The sequence below is a fragment of the Pongo pygmaeus genome, chromosome 13 (assembly GCF_028885625.2).
Source record: "Pongo pygmaeus isolate AG05252 chromosome 13, NHGRI_mPonPyg2-v2.0_pri, whole genome shotgun sequence".
NCBI classification, from domain to species: Eukaryota; Metazoa; Chordata; class Mammalia; order Primates; family Hominidae; genus Pongo; species Pongo pygmaeus.
This window is the reverse complement of record NC_072386.2, coordinates 64,463,091-64,486,611: the sequence shown is the minus strand read 5'-3', so window position 1 is coordinate 64,486,611 and position 23,521 is coordinate 64,463,091. Positions and strand designations below refer to the sequence as shown.

The 23,521-nt window shown below is 40.7% G+C and overlaps 1 protein-coding gene across 1 annotated transcript in view; it reads left to right on the top strand.

The window, feature by feature from the left end:
- TRPM6 (transient receptor potential cation channel subfamily M member 6) overlaps positions 1-23,521 on the top strand; it is a 164,802-nt gene that overhangs the window by 39,455 nt on the left and 101,826 nt on the right. The window contains exons 4-7 of the mRNA XM_063649604.1: positions 3,948-4,125; positions 6,050-6,263; positions 12,149-12,273; positions 18,318-18,489. Of these exons, the coding sequence (XP_063505674.1) occupies positions 3,948-4,125; positions 6,050-6,263; positions 12,149-12,273; positions 18,318-18,489 (689 nt within the window). The remainder of the gene's footprint in view (positions 1-3,947; positions 4,126-6,049; positions 6,264-12,148; positions 12,274-18,317; positions 18,490-23,521) is intronic.

The window sequence follows — 23,521 nt, the reverse complement described above, 5'->3', positions numbered from 1 at the left end:
GCATTCCAGCCTGGGCAACAGAGCAAGACTCTGTCAAAAAAAAAAAAAAAATCTAAAATATCGATAAGAAAAATGTTTTCAGTTTTTAAAGTTCCTGCTATACCTATCTAATTCTCATTTAAAAATGTATCACTAAAGTTCATACCAGAAAACAATAAAATTGTTTTAAATGAGAATTAGGTATAGCGAGAACTTTAAAATAATATAATAGGGCCCTTCTTGCAAAGGAGGTACATAAATGTAGAAATATGAATTTCCCTTTAAGAAGAGAATGAGCTTTAATTATAGGGAAAAAAAAGAAGCAAACAATTTGCACCTTAAATGTCTATTGATGTACTGGGCCATAAATTGACTTGTTTGTATTGACAAGAAATCTAAAGAAAAGAGAAATTTAATATCCAGGCAGCTAAGCAGAATCAACTTACCTAATCAACTTATCTGTTGATTAATCAAGGTTAGGTGAAAGTCACAGTAGGAACTGTACTCAATTATTTATAATAAATGACAAATTTTCTCTGCTTCTTGATATTCATTTTCAAGAGATAAGAACTCTCTTGATGTCAAATTGATTTCCTAGAGAGGCTCTTTTTTTTTATTTTTTACGTAAATTTTTAAAAAAATCATCCATCCCAAGATGTCAGAGAGGCTCTTATTACTCATCTAAATTATAACTCTTTCCCTCTACATTTGTATTTTTTGTTAGTTTTATTCAACATGTTGTAGATAATGCATAAAATGATAAATTATTCTTACTGTTTGTTTTGTTTTGAGACAGAGTCTGGCTTTGTTGCCCAGGCTGGAGTGCAGTGATGTAATTTCGGCTCACTGCAGCCTCTGCCTCCCAGGCTCAAGTGATTTTCCTGCCTCCCTAGTAGCTGAGATTACAGATTTGCTCCACCACACGGGGCTAATTTTTATATTTTTTTGTAGAGACAGGGTTTTGCTATGTTGCCCAGGCTGGTCATGAACTCTTGGCCTCAAGCGATCCTCCCACCTCACCCTCCCAATGTGCTGGAATTACGGGCGTGAGCCACTACCCTTGGCCTGTTTATCTTTTTGTGATCGGCTTCTTTTAATTAGCATAATGTCTTCAAGGTTTTTCCATGTTATAGCATATGTCAGAATTTTCTTCCTTTTTACGGCTGAATCATATACCATGGTATTTATATACCACATTTTGTTTGTCCACTTCTCCACTGATGGACATTTAGGTTGCTTCCACTTTGTGGATATTCAGAATAATGCTGCTATGAACATGAGTATGCAAGAGATTTTTAGTACAGGCATACCTCATGTGTGTTACTTTATTGTGCTTTACTGATATTGCATTTTTTATAATGTGGAGGTTTGTGGGAACCTTGCATTGAGCAAGTCTGTCAGTGCCATTTTTCCAGTGGCACATGCTCATTTCTTGTCTCTGCATCACGTTTTAATAATTCTTGCAATATTTCAAACTTTTTTATTTTGTCATTATTGTATCTGTTATGACAATCTTTAATCGGCGATCTTTGATGTCACTATTGTAATTGTTTTGGAGTGTCATGAACTGCACCCATATAAGATGGGGCAAACCAATTAGATAAATGTTATATATGTTCTGACTATTTCACTGACTGATCCTGTCTCTCTCCCTCTCCTTGTGCCTCCCTCTACCTTAAGATGCCACAGTGTTGAAATTAGGCCAATTAATAATCCTATAATGGCCACTTAGTGAAACAAAATGAAATAAAGAGTCTTGCATATCTCAGTTTAAATCAAAAGCTAGAAATAATTAAGCTTAGTGAGGAAGGCATGTTGAAAGCTGAGACAGGTTGAAAGCTAGGCCTCTTGTGCCAAACAGTTAGCCAAGCTGTGAATGCAAAGGAAAGGTGCTTGATGGAAATTATAAGTGCTACTCCAGTGAATACACAAATGATAAGAAAAGAAACAGCTTTATTGCTGATATGAAGAAAGTTTGAGTGGTCTGGATAGAAGATCAAACCAGCCACAGCATTCCCCTAAATGAAAGACTAATCCAGAATAAGGTCCTAACTCTTTTCAATTCTATGAAGTCTGAGAGAGGTGAGAAAGCTTCAGAAGAAAAGTTTGAACCTAGCAGATGTTGGTTCATGAGGTTTAAAGAAAGAAGCAGTCTCTGTAATATAAAAGTTCAGGGTGAAGCAATAAATGCTAACAGCAGAGCTGTAGCAAGTTATTTAGAAGATTTAGCTAAGATTATTGATGAGGTACCTACACCAAACGAAGATTTTCAATGTAGACCAACAGCCTTATGTTGGAAGAAGATGCCATCTGAGACTTTCATAGCTAGAGAGAAGTCAATGTCTGGCTTCAAAACTTCAAAGGACAGGCTGACTCTCTTGTTAGGAGACAATTGGAGGTTTCTGGGAACCTTGGATCGAGCAAGTCTATCAGTATCTGTGCTGGTGACTTTGTGTTAAAGCCAGCCCTCATTTACCATGCCAAAATTTTAGGTCCCTTAATAATTACACTAAATGTACTCTACTTGTGCTCTATAAATGGAACAACAAAGCCTGAATCTCAGTACATTTGTCTTTAGTATGGTTTACTGAATATTTTAAGCCCACTGTTGAGATCTACTGCTTTAAAAAAGAAAGATTCCTTTAAACATATTTCTGCTCATTGACCACACACCTGGCTACCCAAGAGCTCTTATGGAAATATTACAAGGAGATGAATGTTGTTTTCATGCCTGCTAACACAACATCCATTCTGCAGCCCATGGATCAGGAAATAATTTTAAATTTCAACTCTTATTATTTAAGAAATATATTTTGTATGACTTTAGCTGCTGTAGATAGTGATTCCTCTGATGGATCTGGACAAAGTAAATTGAAAACTTTCTGGAAAGGATTCATCATTCTAGATGCCATTAAGAACATTCGTGATTCATGGGAGGAGGTCAAAATGCAACATTAATGAGAGTTTTGGAGACGCTGATCCCAACTTTCATGGATGACTTTGAGGGGTTCAAGACTTCAGTGGAGGAAGTCACTGTAGAAGGTGCTGGAAATAGCAAGACATCTGGGATTAAAACTGGAGCTTGAAGGGTGTGACTGAATCTCATTAAAAAACTTGATTAGATGAGGAGTTGCTTCTTATGGATGAACAAAGAAAATGGTTCATTGAAGTGGAATCTACTGGTGAAGATCGATCTTGTAGAAATGACAACAAAGGATTTAGAATATGACATAAACCTAGTTGATAGAACAGTGGCAGAGTTTGAGAGGATTGACTCCAGTTTTGAAAGAAGTTCTACTGTGGGTAAAATGCTATCAAATAGCATCACATGCTACAGAGAAATCTTTTGTGAAAGGAAGAGTCAATCAATGTGGCAAACTTCATTGTCGTCTTATTTTAAGACATAGCCCCAGCCACCTTAACCTTCAGCAGCCACCATTCTGATCAGTTAGCAGCCATCAACACTGAGAGAAGACCCTTCATCAGCACATAGATTACAACTCACTGAAGGCTCAGATGGTTGGTAGCGTTTTTTAGCAATAAATTATTTTAATTAAGTTATGTACATTGTTTTTTAGACGAATGCTATTGAACACTGAATAGACTACAGTGTAGTGTCAGCATAACTACTATATGCACTAGGAAACCAAACTGTTTGTGTGACTAGCTTTATTGCCATATTCACTTTATTGCAGTGGACTGGAACCAAACTTCCAATGTCTCCAAGGTATTCCTGCCTTTAAAAAAAAAATATTCTCCAAATTATCCTAATGTGCAGCCAACAGAGAGAACCACTAATAGTGTTTCTAAACTTAGAAGACAGTCCTATGTTAGAAATCTAATATAAACCTTAATGTGAAGTTTTAAGAAATAGTATATGGCATCTATACATTACTTTAGAAAAAGGTAGACATATTGCATCTATTTTCTATTTTGAAGTTGAGTTTTTTTTTGGTCTTGAATTTAAGGTGTTACTGTGGCCGACTGATTGGAGACCATGCTGGGATAGATTATTCCTGGACCATCTCAGCTGCCAAGGGTAAAGAAAGTGAACAATGGTCTGTTGAAAAGCACACAACAAAAAGCCCAACAGATACTTTTGGCACGATTAATTTCCAAGATGGAGAGCACACCCACCATGCCAAGGTTTGCTAATAACCCAAATTGTTTTGCTGGTTTCTTTCTTTTTTTTTTTTTGAGACGGGGTTTTGCTCTTGTTGCCCAGGCTGGAGTGCAATGGCACGATCTCAGCGCACTGCAACCTCTGCCTCCTGGGTTCAAGTGATTCTCCTGCCTCAACCTCCCGAGTAGCTGGGACTACAGGCATGGGCCACCACTCCTGGCTAATTTTGTATTTTTAATAGAGACGGGGTTTCTACTAACAGGTTTCTGCCTGTTTGAAGTATTTGTGCCTTCACATTTTTCAATAGCTGCACCATTCCTGATGTTCAGAAATTTTAATATTTTAATTTTGGAATAAAGGAATTATGTATCAAGAAGTTCAGGCTGGGCATGTTGGCTCACACCTGTAACCCCAGAACTCTGGGAGGCCAAGGCAGGTGGATCACCTGAGGTCAGGAGTTTGAGACCAGCCTGGCCAACATGGCGAAACCCCATCTCTACTAAAAAATACAAAATTTAGCTGGTGTGATGGCATGGGCCTGTAATCCCAGCTACTTGGGAGGCTGAGGCTGGAGAATCACTTGAACCTGGGAAGCGGAGGTTGCAGTGAGCTAAGATTGCACCACTGCACTCCAGCCTGGGCGACAGCATAAGACTTCATCTCAAAAAGAAAAAAAGTTCAAAGATGAATTGGAAATTGTTTTAAATTACTGTCACGTTCTGGAGGATCATGTGTTAATTCCTATTTGCATGTATGGAGATCTTTGCCTGTGGTTTTGTTTCACAATTCATGGTTTCTTATTGTCCTTCTTTCTATAAATCTGGCTTATTCTTGCTGTTGGTTCGCATAAGTTTAAGGGAGGCAAATTCATCTCAATATTCTTTGAGTGATCTGCATTTGCTGGAATAAGCAAGCCAGCGGTGCAATACAATATTAGGTAAAATAAAAAATGATTCTGGGTCTACCTGCTGGCTTTGATTTCCTTTTCTTTTGCTTACATTGACGATTAAAGAGATGACTGTTTTGTGAAAAGTATTTGTTTCAGAACAAAAGTGTTTTCAGAGGGATAATGGTTAGAAGGTAAAATTTACAATTTTAATGGAATGATTAGAAGGTAAAATTTACAATAAATTAAATGTCCATGCTCTAAAATCTTAATTTAAATTATGCAAATCTGTGAAATGATTAAGTAAACAGAAAGCCATAGCATTTATGAAAAAATCCCATTTCACCTGTTTGTTATAGCTTCTGATGAAAAGGTTTGCTGACATAGTGATTTTGGCCAGTTGTTCGAAGTATTTCTTTTTCTTTTCTTTTTTCTCTCTCTTTCTTTCTTTTTTTTTTTTTTTTTTTTTGAGACAGAGTCCTGCTCTGTCACCCGGGCTGGAGTGCAGTGGTGTGAGTGGAGTGAGTGATCTCAGCTCACTGCAACCTCCACCTCCTGGGCTCAAGCAATTCTCCTGCCTCAGTCACCCGGGTAGCTGGGATTACAGATGTGTGCCACCATGCCTGGCTAATTTTTTTGTATTTTTAGTAGAGATGGGGTTTCACCATGTTGGCCAGGCTGGTCTTGAACTCCTGACCTCAGGTATTCCGCCCGCCTCGGCCTCCCGAAGTGCTGGAATTACAGGCGTGAGCCACCGCACCCTGCCTTTTTGAAGTATTTCTGCCTCACCCCAGATTCTCTGGAGAGCATTGGTGGGCCAGCCTTGAAAACCAGAGGAAGCTTTCCTACAGTGACTTGTAATTCCCAGAAGGAACTTAATGGGAGTGTGGAATCTTTTAAAAGTAAATATTTCCATTACATGAAGATGAACTTTAAAGAGATCCCACATACTTCCTTTTAGATTTTGGCCATTTCAGTTGCCCTGCTGTGTGCTCATTGTTTCTGTGCCTGGCATATCTTTTTTACAATGTTCTGTTCACCTACATGTGCTTTTCTTGCAGTATATTAGAACTTCTTATGATACAAAATTGGATCATCTGTTACATTTAATGTTGAAAGAGTGGAAAATGGAACTGCCCAAGCTTGTGATCTCAGTCCATGGGGGCATCCAGAACTTTACTATGCCCTCTAAATTTAAAGAGATTTTCAGCCAAGGTTTGGTTAAAGCTGCAGAGACAACAGGAGCGTGGATAATAACTGAAGGCATCAATACAGGTAAAGCTCCCTCCCTCTGTTTCTCCCACCCTCTCTCCCACCCTCCCTCTCTCCCTCCCTCTTTTCTTTTTTCCTTTCTCTTTCTCTTTCTTTTCTTTCCCTCCCTCTCTTCTTCCTTCCTTCCTTCCTCTCTCTCTCTTCTCTTTCTCTTTTTTCTATCTTCTTTCTAACTGTGAATCAGGTAGTGTGCCACATAATCTCTGCTCTGTAGCGCTCCTAGGATACGTGGTGCTGTGAGGAAGAAAGATGAAAATCCTAGTGACTAGAAAATAAACCCAGAAGAATCATAGGTTTTTCCTGGAATGTGTTTTCACCATTGTCAGAATATACTATTTTAATGTAACTTCAGATAAACCTCTGGAAAAGAAAATAGTCTTTCCTGAGCTCCCAACTACAGTAAGGCTAGAAGGGACATCGAATCCATGCAAGTGCATAGTGTGTGTGGGCCTGGACTTTCACTAAACTTATATAATCTTTGTCAGTTTCTCAGATTTGGGAAATCAGTGATGTAGGTAAAACTTGCATTGCGTGTTTTGGGCATGAGTAGATACTTTTTTTTTTTAACTACATGATTGCCAAAACACTCACCGTCTCAATCACTGACTCTTCTATACTTCTTAAAATCTGAAATTCAAGAATTTTATATGGTGGGCTCTGACCTTATTTCTTTGCTTCAGTGTTTGTGAACTGTCTGCACATAAGGACAACCTGGGGAGCTTTTAAAATACAGATGTACAGGCTCTTCCCCAGATGAATTAGAGGCTTTTAGTCTGGAGCTTCTGAAGTATGTCAGCCAGGATTGAGAACTAGTGATTCCATAAACTCTTGTCTCTTACCAATTTGTTACTAACCTGTGGCTTTCTTTTTCTTTTTTTTTTGACACGAAGTCTTGCTGTTGTCACCCAGGCTGGAGTGCAATGGTGCAATCTTGGCTCACTGCAACCTCCGCCTCCCAGGTTCAAGCGATTCTCCTGCCTCAGCCTCCCAAGTAGCTGGGATTGCAGGTGCCTGTCACCACACCCGGCTAATTTTTGTATTTTTAGTAGAGACGGGGTTTTACCATATTGGCCAGGCTGGCCTCGAACTCCTGACCTCAGGCGATCTGCCCACCTTGGCCTCCCAAGGTGCTGGGATTACAGGCATGAGCCACCGTGTCTGGCCTAACCTGTGGTTTTCTATTTTCCCTTTACTTTTCTCTCTTTTGATTTGGCATGCCCTGCCCAGTGTCTCCTATCAAATTTTGCCCATGTTTTAAGATCTACACGGGATGCCAACGCACTCATCAAACAGCCTCTTGAATATCTCAACTAGGGCTACTCACTTTTGTTTTTTAATTTCTACAGCATTTACTGCCTGTAGCACTTGTAGAATGTTGGCATTTTGCCTTACAGGCTAGGATGAGTCAGTGTGTTAGCTCTCCTTCTGGTTGTGTACTAGAGGCAAGGGCCTGAGCATCTGCCTAAGCATTTAGCACCTCGTACTGACATAACAAAGTTCATTTTGACTGAAAAGGAATGAAGGAAGTGAATGACTGAAAAAACAAAGCAAAATAAAACCAAGGGATTTGGCCCATCACAAATAGGTAACGCATACTTTATTGTACATATTTTATAGAGATTGTTTCACATTCTTGGAAGAAACTGAAGTTGGCAGAATTCTGAGTCCATTGTATAGTTCTTATTTGATTTCCAGTAAAGTGGGTGGGTAGGGAAGTTTCACATCATTCATTAAAAAGACAAGCTTGGGCAAGGCTTTTTCTTTGAATAACTAACTGCATGTCATGCTTCATTTTACTTAATACCTTAAAAAGATCATTGAGTTTATGGCCAGTTAACCTAAAGGAACACAAATGAGTAGTGTGGAGATGATTGAAATACTTCATATAAACAGAAGAAATGGGAAATGAGAAATACTTGGATCTCCACTAAACAACAGTCAGACCAGATGCAGTGGTTCATGCCTATAATCCCAGCCTTTTGGGAAGCTGAGGGCTGGTGAATTGCCTGAGCTCAGGAGTTCGAGACCACCCTGGGCAATGTGGCAAAACCCTATCTCTAAAAAATTGCAGAAATTAGCTGGATGTGGTATTGTGCACCTGTAGACCCAGCTACTGGGGAGGCTGAGGTGGGAGGTTTACTTGAGCCTGGGAGGTCAAGGCTGCAGTGAGCTATGATCATGTCACTCTACCCAGCCTGGGTGGCAAAGCAAGACCCTGTCTTAAAAAAAAAAAAAAAAAGGGCCGGGCGTGGTGGCTCACGCCTGTAATCCCAACACTTTGGGAGGCCGAGGCAAGTGGATCACAAGGTCAGGAGATCAAGATCAACCTGGCTAACATGGTGAAACCCCGTCTCTACTAAAAATACAAAAAATTAGCCGGATGTGGTGGCGGGCGCCTGTAGTCCCACCTACTTGGGAGGCTGAGGCAGGAGAATGGTGTGAACCTGGGAGGCGGAGGTTGCAGCGAGCCGAGATCATGCCTGGCACTCCAGCCTGGGCGACTGCACTCCAGCCTGGGTGACGAGCGAGACTCCGTCTCAAAAAAAGAAAAAAGAAAACAACAACAACATAAAACAATCAGTCCAACCTGATTCAACCACAGCTCCTCTATGGCCTGGCTACTTAAGGATTAGTCCCTGGACCAGCAGCATCAGCATCAACTGAGAGCTTGCTGAAAGTGCCTATTTCAGGCCCCACCCCAGACCTGCAGAATCAGAACCTGCGTTTTAACAACATCCGCAGATGATTCCCATGCACGTTTAAATTTGAACTCTGCTTATGAGCTCCTGTCTATTCTTGACAGGCTTCTCAACCATAGTTGAACATAATTTGGCATGAATCTTTGACATTTACTTAAATTGAATACCATAAGCCTTAAGAATCTACTATGTGAAAAGCATTTGGATAGGTGTTAGTAATGAAAGAAGAGTAACATGGACCCTGAATTTAGTGATGGGTTGGGCTGTGACAGACAAAAAGCAACTAGTGAGAAATTGATGCTGACTGGGTTATAGTTGAGATTCAAAGGAAGTGTTTTGAGAATTCAAGGAAGAGGGACATGAATTCTAGTTTCAACTGAGGGCACCTTGGAAGTCTTGGGAAGGATATAGCACTTGGCATTGGTCTTGTGGGAAAGGTAGGAAGCGGCATAAGTAAGAAGTGGCAGCTCAGGGTTAGGCACACAGCTAGAGGTGAAGGCATGTGTAGAAAGAAGTGATAAAGCTCCTGGCTGGAGTGTGTGCCATGTGGCAGGGACAAGGACTGCAAAGGAGACTGAGCCAGATTGTGTGCCATGCTGAAGTCTTATTCTCTACATAGCAAGGAGCCCTGAAAGGAATTTGAACAGCAGGATGAATAGGGGAATAACATGGTCAAATTGGGTTTTACGGAGAGTCTCAACCAACGATATGTGTTAGGATCACATGTAAGGTGCTTAAAACAACAACAATGTTGGCACACCATGCCAAACCATGGAATCAGAATCTCTACTGGGGTGGATGGCTCCACACTTGATATTGATGTGTGCCCGTGATCCAGATCCCAGATTCTAGAGATGGCTCTGGGAGAGGGTCAGAAAATGAGTTGGAAGGGAAGATGCCAGGAACGAGGAAGTGATTTAGCTGCTATGCATCAGATCCATGCCATATGCAGGTTATTTTTCCTTCTGTGCTAATGACACATATAAGGTCAGTACCACACATAGGAAGAATAGGAAGAATAAGTCTTACAATGCAGTATTGTGATTTAAAGGTCAGATCAAACCAATCTCAAAGGCTACTTACTGTATGATTCCAACTACAGTATATGACATTCTGGAAAAGGCAAATCTATGGAGACAGTAGAAAGATCAGCAGTTGCCAGGAGCTGAGGGGAGAGAGGGATGAGTAGGCAGAGCACATAATATTTTCAAGGCAGTGATACTAACATGGTGGATATACATCATTGTATCTTTGTCAAAACTCCTAGAATGTACAGCAGCAAGAGTGAACCCTAATGTAAACTGATGTAAACTGTGGACTATGGAGAACAGTGATATTCTATTGTCATGACCCTATAATGTAGGGTCATCAACTGTGACAGATGTACCAGTCTCATGGGGGATGCTGATAGTCGGGGAGGCTGTGTTTGTGTGGGAGCAGGGCGTGGCATGGGAACTTTCTGTACTTTTCATTCAATTTTGCTGTGAACCCAAAACTACTCTAAAAAACAAAGTCTATTCTTGAAAAAGGTCAAATTGCCCAAATTGGAATCCAATCTCTACAAAATCCAAGCTCTAAATAAATTGTCCAAAGCTCTACAAACCTTGGACAATTTATTTAAACTCTCATTGCCACAATTTTTTGCCTGTAAAGTGGACTAAAAACATTCCTACTTAAAGTGTAAATACATACAAAGGTAGCCAACATTTACTGAAATCTTACTGTAGGCCAGTAAGTGTTGGCTACTGTACTAATTACTAGTATTAATTCCAGAAGGGTGAACATTAACATGTTACTCCTCAATGTATTAGCTTTGAAATATTTGTGTATATAAAGCTATTAAATTAGTTTGCCTTAATGAACAAGGGACATATCTGCAGGATGTTGTGCTGGGACATTGGGTAAGATTAGGGATAAAAAAACATTCATAATAGGAGAAAATTTTTGAATCTACCCATCTGTCAAAGGGCTAATATCCAAACTCTACAAAGAACTTAAACAAATTTACAAGAAAAAATCAAACAACCCCATCAAAAAGTGGGCAAAGGATATGAACAGACACGTTTCATTAGAAGACATTTATGCAGCCAACAGACACATGAAAAAATGCTCATCAGCACTGACCATCAGAGAAATGCAAATCAAAACTACAATGAGATACCATCTCATATCAGTTAGAATGGTGATTATTAAAAAGTCAGGAAACAGGTGCTGGAGAGGATGTGGAGAAATAGGAACACTTTTATACTGTTGGTGGGAGTGTAAACTAGTTCAACCATTGTGGAAGACAGTGTGGAGATTCCTCAAGGATCTAGAACTAGAAATACCATTTGACCCAGCGATCCCATTACTGGGTATATACCCAAAGGATTATAAATCATGCTACTATAAAGACACATGCACACGTATGTTTATTGCGGCGCTATTCACAATAGCAGAGACTTGGAACCAACCCAAATGTCCATCAGTGATAGACTGGATTAAGAAAATGTGGCACATATACACCATGGAATACTGTGCAGCCATAAAAAGGGATGAGTTCATGTCCCTTGTAGGGATATAGATGAGCAAACTATCGCAAGGACAGAAAACCAGACACCGCATGTTCTCACTCATAGGTGGGAATTGAACAATGAGAACACTTGGACATAGGGCGGGGAACATCACACACTAGGGCCTGTCAGGGGGTGGGGGGCTGGGGGAGGGCTAACATTAGGAGAAATACCTAAAGGAGGAGTTAATGGGTGCAGCAAACCAACATGGCACATGTATACATATGTGACAAACCCACTCGTTGTGCACATGTACCCTAGAACTTAAAGTATAATAATAATAATAATAATAATAATAATAAGCATTCATAATGTTAGGGCTGGGCTTGCTGAGGAAGGACAGTGCACAGCATTTTGCTTAGGCAAGAGTAGGATCGGATCTGAAGTTGTAGGCAGAAATTGCCCAAAGGGCTCAGAGTAACATTGTTCAGGTAGAGAGAGGTAATGATAAAAGGAAGATGTGTCTAGAAAGAACAGAGGAAGCCAAGATATCAGAAACTAATTCCACTGTGCCAGCAGCTCTCCCTAAGAATAGCCCTTCGTATATGCTTGCCTATTTATTTGTCTGTTTCTGGCAGTCTCTTTGTTTTGCACGATTTGTGAATTAAAGTTTGACTTCTAAACTGGTTGTTCATAGGAGTGTCCAAGCATGTTGGGGATGCCTTGAAATCCCATTCCTCTCATTCCTTGAGAAAAATCTGGACAGTTGGAATCCCTCCTTGGGGTGTCATTGAGAACCAGAGAGACCTTATTGGAAAAGATGTAAGTAGACAATCCTTTCATAACAAAAGCAAATGAACACGTGTGCAAATTGCCACCTTAACACTGTACCTGGATGTCTAATGATTGAACATCACAGATGTAATACATTCACAACCAACTCCTGACTTTCTGCTGCTTCCCTCACCCTGTCTTAGAAGATGACAGTCCCACCCTTGCAGTTGCTCAAGTCAAAAGCCTTGGACTAATCCTGGAATGATCTCTTTGTCTCACACTCAAACTTGATCTATCAGTTCCACTTTAAAAATATATCTAAAATCTGATTTCTTCTTCTCACTGCCCTTACTGTTACTGAGTGATTCCGAGCCACCATTATCTGTTGCCTGAATGATTGCAATAGCCATCTTTACTCTTACCTTTGTCTCCTAACAGCATAGTCTCAACATAGTAGCCAGAATGATTCTTATAAAATATACAAATCAGATCATGTCATTCCTCTGTGTAAAACACTTCAAGGACTTCTGTCTTACTTAAGGTAGTAGCCAAGGTTCTTGAAGTGGTTTGCCCGTAGTGAAACAAGGGACATTCTTATTTTGGCCCTTCTAGTTCTCATCTGTTATCTTGTATTACTCCGCTTCGTTCCTTCTTGTGTATTGATTCTTTGATCCTATGTATTCTTTCAAAGGGAATGTACTTGTCTCAGTCTCTTTGTAAGACTAATATAATTTTTTGGTAAAATATCAGATATAAGAAAATGTTCTAAAGAAGAAAGATGACTGTTAATATTTCTGTCAGGATCATTTCAGAATTTTTTCTGTGTATGTGTGTATATATGTACAGCAAAAAAAGTGTATATTTAAAAATGGTAACAGAACTGATTGCGATAAATGTGCTTTTTTTTAGCTTACCTATTTGCCATAGTTATTTCTCCATGTCGATTAATACAGACATGCTTATGGGTTGTTTTAACTTTTTTTTTTTTTCCTGAGACGGAGTCTCGCTCTGTTGCCCAGGCTGGTGTGTAGTGGCACAGTCTCGGCTCACTGCAATCTCCACCTCCTGGGTTCAAGCAATTCTCTTGCCTCAGCCTCCCAAGTAGCTGGGATTACAGGCACCCACCACCAGGCCCAGCTAATTTTTGTATTTTTAGTAGAGATGGGGTTTCACCATGTTGGCTAGGCTGGTCTCAAACTCCTGACCTCAGATGATCTACCTGCCTCGGCCTCCCAAAGTGCTGGGATTACAGGCATGAGCCACCACACTCAGCCTGTTTTAACTTTTATTTTGGAAAATTTCCAACATATTAGGCAGTAGAGAAATTAGAAAAATGAACTGTTTTCTATGTACCTATCTCCAGCTTCAACAGTTACCAGCTCATAGCCAATTTTGTTTCGCCTCTTCCCTTATCCATTCAGCCGACGCCCTCCGTTATTTTGAAGCAAATTTGAGACATCAAATAATTTCATCTATAAATATTTCAGTAGTTCTTTCTAAAATATACGGACAATGAAAAATATATAATCACAATGAAGTTATTATATCTAAAAAATTACCAGGAATTTCTGAGTATCACTGACTATCCAGTCTAGTCAAGTTTTTCATTGCCTCATAATGTTTTTTTCAAAAACAGGATTTCTTAAGTCTTCATTATTTAATGATTTGATTTCATTATCCAAAAAAGTTTCATATATTGTGATGGGTTGATATATCTCTTGACTTACTTTTATTTTTGTCACTTTTAATCTATGGATTTTACCTCCATCTCATTTTTTTATGTGTGTGTAATTTATTTATTGAGGAAACTGGGTCATTTGTTCTGAAGAGTTTCCTCCAGCTTGGATTTTCCAGATTTAATCTTTTGTAGTGGTGTTTAGCATGTTTCTTTGCTTCTTTTCTGTAAATTGGTAGTTTGATTGAGAGGTATGATCAGGTTCAGGTTTTCTATGTAAGTTTATGCCATAGGAGGAGGTATGTCTTTCCCTTGTAATATATGGTGGTCTCTCTTTTTATAATGTTAGCAGTCTTTGCATAGATTCACTATTTCAACAGAGTTCCAACATGCTGACATTTAATTATAATGTCCTTTGTTTATTAGTTTACATGCTCTATGTACTTAACACTCTAATACTTAAATACTCCATATAGAGAAACGTTTTCTCAGCAATCACTTGGTTTACCTTGTGGTACAGTTGTATAGGAAGGGCTGAATAAATGCTTGACTCTTTTCTTTTTATTTGCCAGTTTTCAAAATAATGAAAGGTGAATGATGAGTTTTGTTAACTCATAAATTTAAACATATTTGTCATATTTCAATCCATTAATCAATGCAGCTATTATTCTTAATAATGTTCAAATGCATTTTGGCCAGTGGAGTGTTTTCAAGATGTCTCCTTGTCTTTCCATACAATTCCATTGTCTATCATGACTTTCTTGCTTTTTAGTATGAAAAAATATTCCAGGCTCATTGTGTATATTTTTTGTTTCCCAGAGTAAAGGCTGTTTGCTTTTAGTGGGACATAGTTTTTTGTTTTTTGTTTTTCCCCAGAGATGGAGTCTTGCTGTGTTGCCCAGGCTGGAGTGTGGTGGTACAATCTTGGCTCACTGCAACCTCCGCCTCCCGGGTTCAAGCGATTCTCCTGCCTCAGCCTCCCAAGTAGCTGGGATAACAGGTGCCCACCACCACGCCCAGCTAATTTTTTTATTTTTGGTAAAGATGGGGTTTCACCATGTTGGCCAGGCTGGTCTCGAATTCATGACCTTGTGATCCACCCACTTCGGCCTCCCAAAGTGCTGGGATTATGGGCGGGATCCACTGTGCCTGGTCGCTGGGACATAGTATTAGCAGAGCACATCTGGAGGCCAAGGAAACATTTTGATTTTTCACGTCAGCTAGTATCATACTGTACTGTGTTGAATCAATGATTCCTCTATTATTGTCCATTTAGGTCATGTTCTGTTTTTCACCTTTGAGGATAATAATAATAATATGATAAGATATGTAAATCTTTGATACTAGCTTGCTTATTTCCCTAGAATTAATTCTCAAAGTGGAATGCTTGGACCAGTCTGTATAACCGTTTAAAATGTGACACATTGCCTTCCGGAAAGGTGGTAACAATTCACATTCTTGGCTGGGCATGGTGGCTCATGCCTATAACCCCAGTACTTTGGGAGGCCGAGGCCGAGGCTGGCGGATTGCTTGAGCTCACGAGTTTGAGACTAGCCTGAGGAACATGGTGAAACCCTGTGTCTACAAAAAAAAAAAAAAAAAAAAAAACCAAAACAAAAATTAGCTGGGCATGGTGGTGCGCACCTATAGTCTCAGCTACTTGGGGGGCTGAGGTGGAAGGATTGCTTGAACCTGGGAAGTTGAGGTTGTGGTGAGCTGTGATTGCACCACTGCACTCCAGCCTGTGCAACAGAGTGAGACCCTGTCTCAAACAAACAAACCAAACAACAACAAAAACAAAAATAGCCAGCATGGCAGCATGTGCCTGTGATCTTAGCTACTCAGGAGGCTGAGGTGGGAGGATCGCTTGAGCCCGGGAGGCAGAGGTTGCAGTGATCCCAGATGGGCACTACTGCACTCCAGCCTGGGTGACAGAATTAGACCCTGTCTAAAAGAAAAAAACAAAACAAACAAACAAAAAAACCCCAAAACAAAACAATTCATATTATTTTCAATGGGGTATGTGGATGCCCATTGAGTTCTGAGTATTCTGTTTTTTTTTAAGCTATACCATTCTGTTAAGGTATAAAATAATACCTGATTTTTCTTATTTACATTTCCCTGATTGCTAGTGAGGTTCAACATCTCTTCATATGGTTTTTGTACATTTTCAAGCAGGGATTTTAGAGTTCTTAACCTTCAAGTTTTTTGTTTGTTTGTTTTTGTTTTTTAAGATAAAATTTGCTCTGTTACCAAGGCTGGAGTACAATGACATGATCATAGCTCACTGCAGTCTTGAACTCTTTGGCTCAAGTGATCCTCCCGTGTCAGCCTCCAGAGTAGTTGGTACTACATGCATGCACCGCCACGCCCAACTAATTCTTAAATTTTTTTTTCTTTTAGAGATGGGGCCTTGCTGTGTTGCTCAGACTGGTCTTGAACCCTTGGCCTCAAGTGATCTTCCTGCCTTGGCCTCCCAAAGTGTTGGGATTATAGGAATGAGCCTCTCTCTGTGCCTAGCCTTGAAAGATCCTATAATTCAGCCTAGTAACAATTTTGTTTGTCAAGTATGCTGCATTTCTCATAGTTTTTATTTTATATTATTTCTTATCTTTTTAAAATAAATACAAAATATGTATTAAATCTCTCAATTATTTTCCTTTTGGTTTCTTGCCTCAGTGTCATGCTTCAAAATTATAAAGGTAACATTTAAAGTCTAATGTTTATAAAGTTCATAGTGCCTTTTGCATCCATTATTTCTTTGAAGCCTCACAACAATCCTCTGAACAAAAATTATCAGTATCATCATCCTTACTTATACCTGAGGAAAATAAGCCTGAGAAAGAAGGCAAGAATTACTCAGAGTTAAGGTTAGTAAGTAGAAGAGCCTTGACTTAAACTTGGGCTTTCTTACTCTAAATATTGTGCTTTTGCCTCTAAAAGCAAATATGAAGTGGAGCAGCTTAAGAAAATGTCCATTAATATAATAAAGATTTTGATGTTTTATAATGAATGAAATGCTGTTTGGCTGGTTGGCTGTTCCACTGTTTTATTTATTTATTTTTGAGATGGGGTCTCACTGTGTCGCCCAGGCTGGAGTGCAGTGGCGAGATCTCGGCTCACTGCAACCTCCATCTCCCAGGTTCAAGTGATTCTTGTGCTTCAGCCTCCCGAGTAGCTGGACTACAGGTGCCTGCCACCATGCCTGGCTAATTTTTGTATTTTTGTTAAAGATAGGATTTTACCATGTTGGCCAGGCTGGTCTCAAACTCCTAACCTCAACTGATCCGCCAGCCCCAGCCTCCTAAAGTGCTGGTATTGCCAGAAGTGGTGTAACCACTCCTGGCCAGCTGTTACTCTTTATTTTGTTTGAAATACTAGAGAAAAGTCAGTGTCAAAATATTATTCTGGAATAAATCTATAAAAAGACAGTATTTTTGAATAATGGTGTGGTCTATGTACTGGTGCCAGTCCTTGAAGTGTTTTTTAATGGTTTGAAACAAGGTAAGCACAGAAATGAAAAAGAAGGCTGGGCGTGAAACCCCGTCTCTACTAAAAATACAAAAATTAGCCAAGTGTGGAGATGTGTGCCTGTAGTCCCAGCTACTCAGGAGGCTGAAGCAGGAGAATCGCTTGAACCTGGGAGGCTAAGGTTGCAGTGAGCCGAGATCATGCCACTGCACTCTAGCCTGGGCGACAGAGCAAGACTCCGTCTCAAAAAAAAAAACAAAAAGAAAAAGAAAGAAAGGAAAAAAAAATATTTAAAACCACTGCCAGCAATGTGACCATGTTGTGTCATTCAAGCACGTGGAAAGCAGGCTAATCTTGCTGAACGGGGTTTGTTTCAATATTGTTGAACTTGTGTTGTGAATCTCATGTACCACAAGCTGCCTACTAGTTATTCATAGTAGGATCACATATTGGTCCATTAAAACATGGGAAATTTAAAAAATTGATACCACAGATAGTTCGAGAAGCACTGCTCTAAATTGCAAATAATACTTTTTTTTTCTTTTTGAGACGGAGTCTCGCTCTGTTGCACTGGAGTGCAGTGGCGCGATCTCACCTCACTGCAACCTCTGCCTCCTGGATTCAAGCAATTATCCTGCCTCAGCCTCCCAAGTAGCTGGGACTACAGGCACCCGCCACCACACCTGGCCAATTTTGTGTATTTTTAGTAGAGACGGGATTTCACTGTGTTAGCAAGGATGGTCTCTTATCTCCTGACGTTGTGATTCGCCCACCTTGGCCTCCCAAAGTGCTGGGCTTACAGGCGTGAGCCACCATGCCTGGCCGCAAGTAATACTTTTTAAACTAGACAGGAACTCTGTTAGCACATAAAGCTAGGCCTTTGGAGCAAGTGAGCCTGGGGAAGGATCTAGAGCTCTGACCCTCCCTTGTCCTTGCTGTCTCTCAGGTGGTGTGCCTGTATCAGACTCTGGATAACCCCCTCAGCAAGCTCACAACACTCAACAGCATGCACTCGCACTTCATCCTGTCTGATGACGGGACCGTGGGCAAGTATGGAAATGAAATGAAGCTCAGAAGGAACCTGGAGAAATACCTCTCTCTGCAGAAAATACACTGCCGTGAGTATCACAGGGGCTCAGTCACCTGGTCGCAGGCCTGCTGAGGTCTTTCATGGTCTTCGCTGACCATCAAAGCTCACACCCCTAGTCCCCTCAAGCTAGCCTCCTTAATGCTCTTCAGCCACCCCCCTTCCCACATGGGTATCTCCCCTCCTCTCTCCCTCCGTCTATCCAATCCAAATGACACTTTGAGGATCCACTAAAGTCTTCATCCCTCCATGATCCCCCCAAAGATTTCTTCCTCTCTCTCAACTGTCACCCACAAGTCTGCACCGTCTGATATCCTGTGTTCTTCCGGCTGTGGGTTCACCGTGGTCAAGGTGCTCACTTATCATCTGCACAGAGTAGAGAGGCCCAAGTTGGCCCCTGCCTTAGAGCAGCCAGGGGGATTAAGTTAACATAGTGAACCCGAAGCCAGAAGAAAGCAGGATATAAGACAGTGCAGACTTGTGGGTGACAGTTGAGAGAGAGGAAGAAATGTTTGGGGGATGATGGAGGGATGAAGACTTTAGTGGATCCTCAAAGAGTCATTTGGGTTGGATAGATGGAGGGAGAGAGGAGGGGAGATACCCATGTGGGAAGGGGGGTGGCTGAAGAGCATTAAGGAGGCTAGCTTGAGGGGACTAGGGGTGTGAGCTTTGATGGTCAGGGAAGATGACATTTCATGTGTGGGTGGGGTGGCCCTAGGCAGGGAACGGGTTAAGACCAGACAGGAGTTTTAGAAATAGGGACCTTGGGGCTGGGTGTGGTGGCTCACGCCTGTAATCCCAGCACTTTGGGAGGCCGAGGCGGGTGAATCACCTGAAGTCAGGAGTCGAGACCAGCCTGGCCAACATGGTGAAACCCTGTCTCTGCTAAAAATACAAAAATTAGCCAGGTGTGGTGGTGCATGCCTGTAATCCCAGCTACTCAGGAGGCTGAGGCAGGAGAATGGCTTGAACCTGGGAGGTAGAGGTTACAGTGAGCTGAGATCGCACCACTGCACTTCAGCCCGGGTGACAGAGCAAGACTCTGTCTCAAAAAAAAAAAAAAAAAAAAAGAAAAGAAAAAGAAATAGGGACCTTGGAAAGTCCTCAAGTTTGTGTCATGCTCACAGTGGTGCTTCAAGAGGGCCATTTTGGTAGTTTTATCTGGAGGAGGGCAAGGAGAAGGGAGGGCCAGAATCAGCATGCACCACTGGGCAGGGAAGTGTGAATCCTTTACAGAGAGCAGGAGGGCTGAGTACTGCCTGGAAAACTGGAGACTTTTGGTTCAAGGCACCAGAAAGTGGACCCCTGCCTCTTGTGCCAAATTAAATCTTCCACAAAATACTTCTTTGGGACAAAGGGCCAGGGAGTGGGAATGCCTTCAGGAGGCTCAAGTCCTCTTCAGCCTTTGAGCATTGGGCGAAAAAATCAAAGGCTGGAAGTCCATTTAGTTTTTGGCCTTGATCCCTGGAGGCAGCAGAATGTAGTGAGGTCAGACAGATTGAAGGGCTGTCATTTTGTGCCTGTGACCTTGGCCAGATGGCATTAACATCTGTCAAACTGTTTTCTTATTATAAAATGGAAAGAACTACCTACTTCTAACGTTTGTTGTGACAATTAATTGAGAAGATGTATATTAGGGGTGTCTAGAATTGTGTTGGGTGCACGGTATGTCTTTAATAAATGTCTGTTTTTTTCCTTCCTTTTTCCCTCCTTTGGTATAGTGATCATCTCATGGTTGTGAGGTAGGAGGAGGGGAGGGACTCTGGGAATTGGGTCGTTCACTTAGCTCTTAGTGTGAATAAGGATTCTGAGGCTTATGCAGGTCGGGAAAAGGGGAGAGAGGATCGGGTATGTGGTCTTCTGCGGAGTAGGAAAGGCTGGGAGAAGGGAGACCAGCAGAGCAGAGGGAAGGAAGAGAGGTCAGAGAAGGACCTTGAAGAAGAATCTGTATGGAGAGGGATCCATTAGGGGCCTGAAATATTACCTGAAATGTCCTGTTGCCTCTGTTGACCTTTGCCCACCACCTAAATTGCGTGGGGTTCTGTGCAGCGCTATAATGTATGCTCCATGGGAGGTATGAGAGTCTTTGTCTTTCTTATTCCCTGCTGATTGCCCATTTTAGTATGAATGCAACAACCCTGAGCTTGCTTATAGTAGCAGATGACATTTCTACTTTCAAAGACCTTGAAACCTAGGATTTATCCGGAGGCTTTTGCTGACTGTGGAGTCAATTCCAGTGGACTGGTAACATTTATTATTCTAAGGAGAACCCATATAAAAACAGCAAAAAGAAGCAGCCACCTATACACACACACATACACACATACACACACACACACACACACACACACGGAAGAAAGAGAAGACATGCCCTCAAGAAACTCAAAATTCTTATGTGTCAAGCTGATCTTCATACCTAACATACTTATGAGGGAGGTTGGCTACCATATTTGTATTTGTATTTGTTGTTGATATGATCAAGAAGGGATTTATTTTTGATGGCATGAAAATACTTAACTAGTGGTTGATTTATTTGACTTTTTTGTTTTTTCTGGAGACTGAGTCTCGCTCTGTCACCCAGGCTGGAGTGCAGTGGCATGGTATCAGTTCACTGCAACCTCTGCCTCCCTGGTTCAAACAATTCTCCTGCCCCAGCCTCCTGAGTAGCTGGGATTACAAGCGCCTGCCACCACACCCAGCTAATTTTTTTCTATTTTTAGTAGTGACGGGATTTTACCATGTTGGCCAGGCTGGTCTCGAACTCCTGACCTCAAGTAATCCACCTGCCTTGGCCTCCCGAAGTGCTGGAATTACAGGTGTGAGCCACCGTGCCCAGCCTTTGGTTGATTTATTTTATTGCTTTTCAGCCAGTCTTCTTGGCGACTCTGGCAAACCCTTGTTGTTGGCAGAGAATACTCAAAAAAAAAAAAAAAAAAAAAAAGACTCACATTATAAAGTTGCTGTAGGAATCCTGGCTTTCAGCCATTTGAAATGTGGCCAATGTCAGCTTCTGTTTTGTAAGACTCTAAGGATGTGATTTCAAGATAGGAAACATAGGGTCTGATGCCTCTGTATCTTTTCATAATCCAAGTCTCAAGGGAGAAGAGTCCTCTTTCCTGGAATGTCTGTTCTAGGAACTTTTAATTTGGAGGTCTAATATTGTATTCCTGCCTCACCCTGGGACCTTACAGTAGAAGCAGCTCTCTAGTGAGATTTCTCAGCAAGAATTTTACATTTTTTCTTTTTAAACCAATTTTTATTAGCGTATCAGTAAGATTTTTTTTTTTTTTTCGGAAAAAGCCATAAATATATTTGATTTTGTGGGAATAAGTTATTACTTCAAGAAAAGTGGGCCAGGCGTGGTGGCTTACGCCTGTAGTCCCAGCACTTTGGGAGACCAAGGTGGATGGATCACCTGAGGTCAGGAGTTCAAGACCAGCCTGGCCAACATGGTGAAACCCCGTCTCTACTAAAAATACAAAAAAGTAGCCGGGCATGATGGTGCGCACCTGTAATCCCAGCTACTCAGGAGGTTGAGGCAGGAGAATCACTTGAACCCAGGAGGCAGAGGTTGCAGTGAACTAAGATGGTGCAACTGCATTCCAGCCTGGGCAACAAAGTGAGACTCCATAAAAAAAAAAAAAGAGTACCTAACAGAAATTGAATTCTCTTCCTCTTCCACAAAAATGCCCATATTAATTTCTTTTTCTTTTTCAGATGGTAAAAGTATTATATACTTCCACATTCAGGTAATGCAAAGAAAGCATATAACAGAAGAAAGGGATAGTTTTCTGTAATCTCACTATCAAAACTAACCATTCTTAACCTTTTCATGTGTATATTTTCACAAATTTTCTACACACACATGCAGACGCACACACACACACAAGCAACATCTTTTAAGCAAAAACTGGGGTGATTTCTTAATGCTTCTTTTGTAGTTTTTCCCCTGCCCCACTAAACACGGTCCTATTTCCATGTCAGTGAGTATAATTTAGTACATTTTAATGGCTGAATAACATTTTATTACACAAGATACAAAAAATTCACTTACAAATGTTTTTATTCCAAAATTAATAAAATATTAATAGAAATTTTCTTCTATTACTTTTGTGCCTTATACTATTTTTGCCGCTTCATTTGGCTTTTATAAGACTATCTATTTAGAGAAACCCCATGTCTATTAGTTGGTACATCATAGATATGCTTTTTAGTGATATGGAGAAAATAATGAGGTGGAGGTGTATGGAAAAGGAGTAGAATGTCAAAGCAACTAAATCGATGGAGTGAAGCTTGTGGATGGTTGCTAACTGACCCATCCCTAACATTTGCGAGCCTGACACAGGATACACATGGAAGACCACATACTATATGTCTAGCTATTTAAATGCCTTAAATCTAGATAACTGTATAAAATATGTCCTAGCCTTTTATCTTGACACATACAGCTGGAAGGCCAGACTTGAGTTTGGAAACCTTGGATTTTTGGAAGTACTGAGCAACATGGTGTTCCTTGGGCATCCTAGTAAGCTGGGGAGGGAGCACAGGCTTCCCTTGACTCTTGACCCTGTAGAGGTCTCACAGTGAGGGCAGGGGTGTGGCCAGAGGAAGGCCAATGTGCGCCCCTGAAAACATGGGGCCCAGAGTAAAGTCCTCTTTTGCTTAGGGGTGAGTGTGGCATTGCTTGCCAAATTTTCTTCTTTTGGAAAATAAAATAAAATACAGTGATTTAAATGTAGTATATCAATATATGTGTGGTGTGAAAACATAAAGCAAATAAGAAATCTATAGAATAAATAGTCAAGGTCCCTTTTCAACATTTTCCTAAATCTTCGCTTCTCTTTTCCACTGTTCATAGTGTGATGTGTATCCTTCCAGAATTTTCTGGTCATTTATATAACATGCTATACATACAGGTATGTGCATATATACATATAAAATATGTATATATGTGTATTGTTTTAAAAATACATAGGATAATACTGTGCATATTATTCTGTAAGCTTTTTTGCTTACATCTTTTTTAAAAGACTGACTCTGCAGTTATTCCTTTCTGTTCTTTC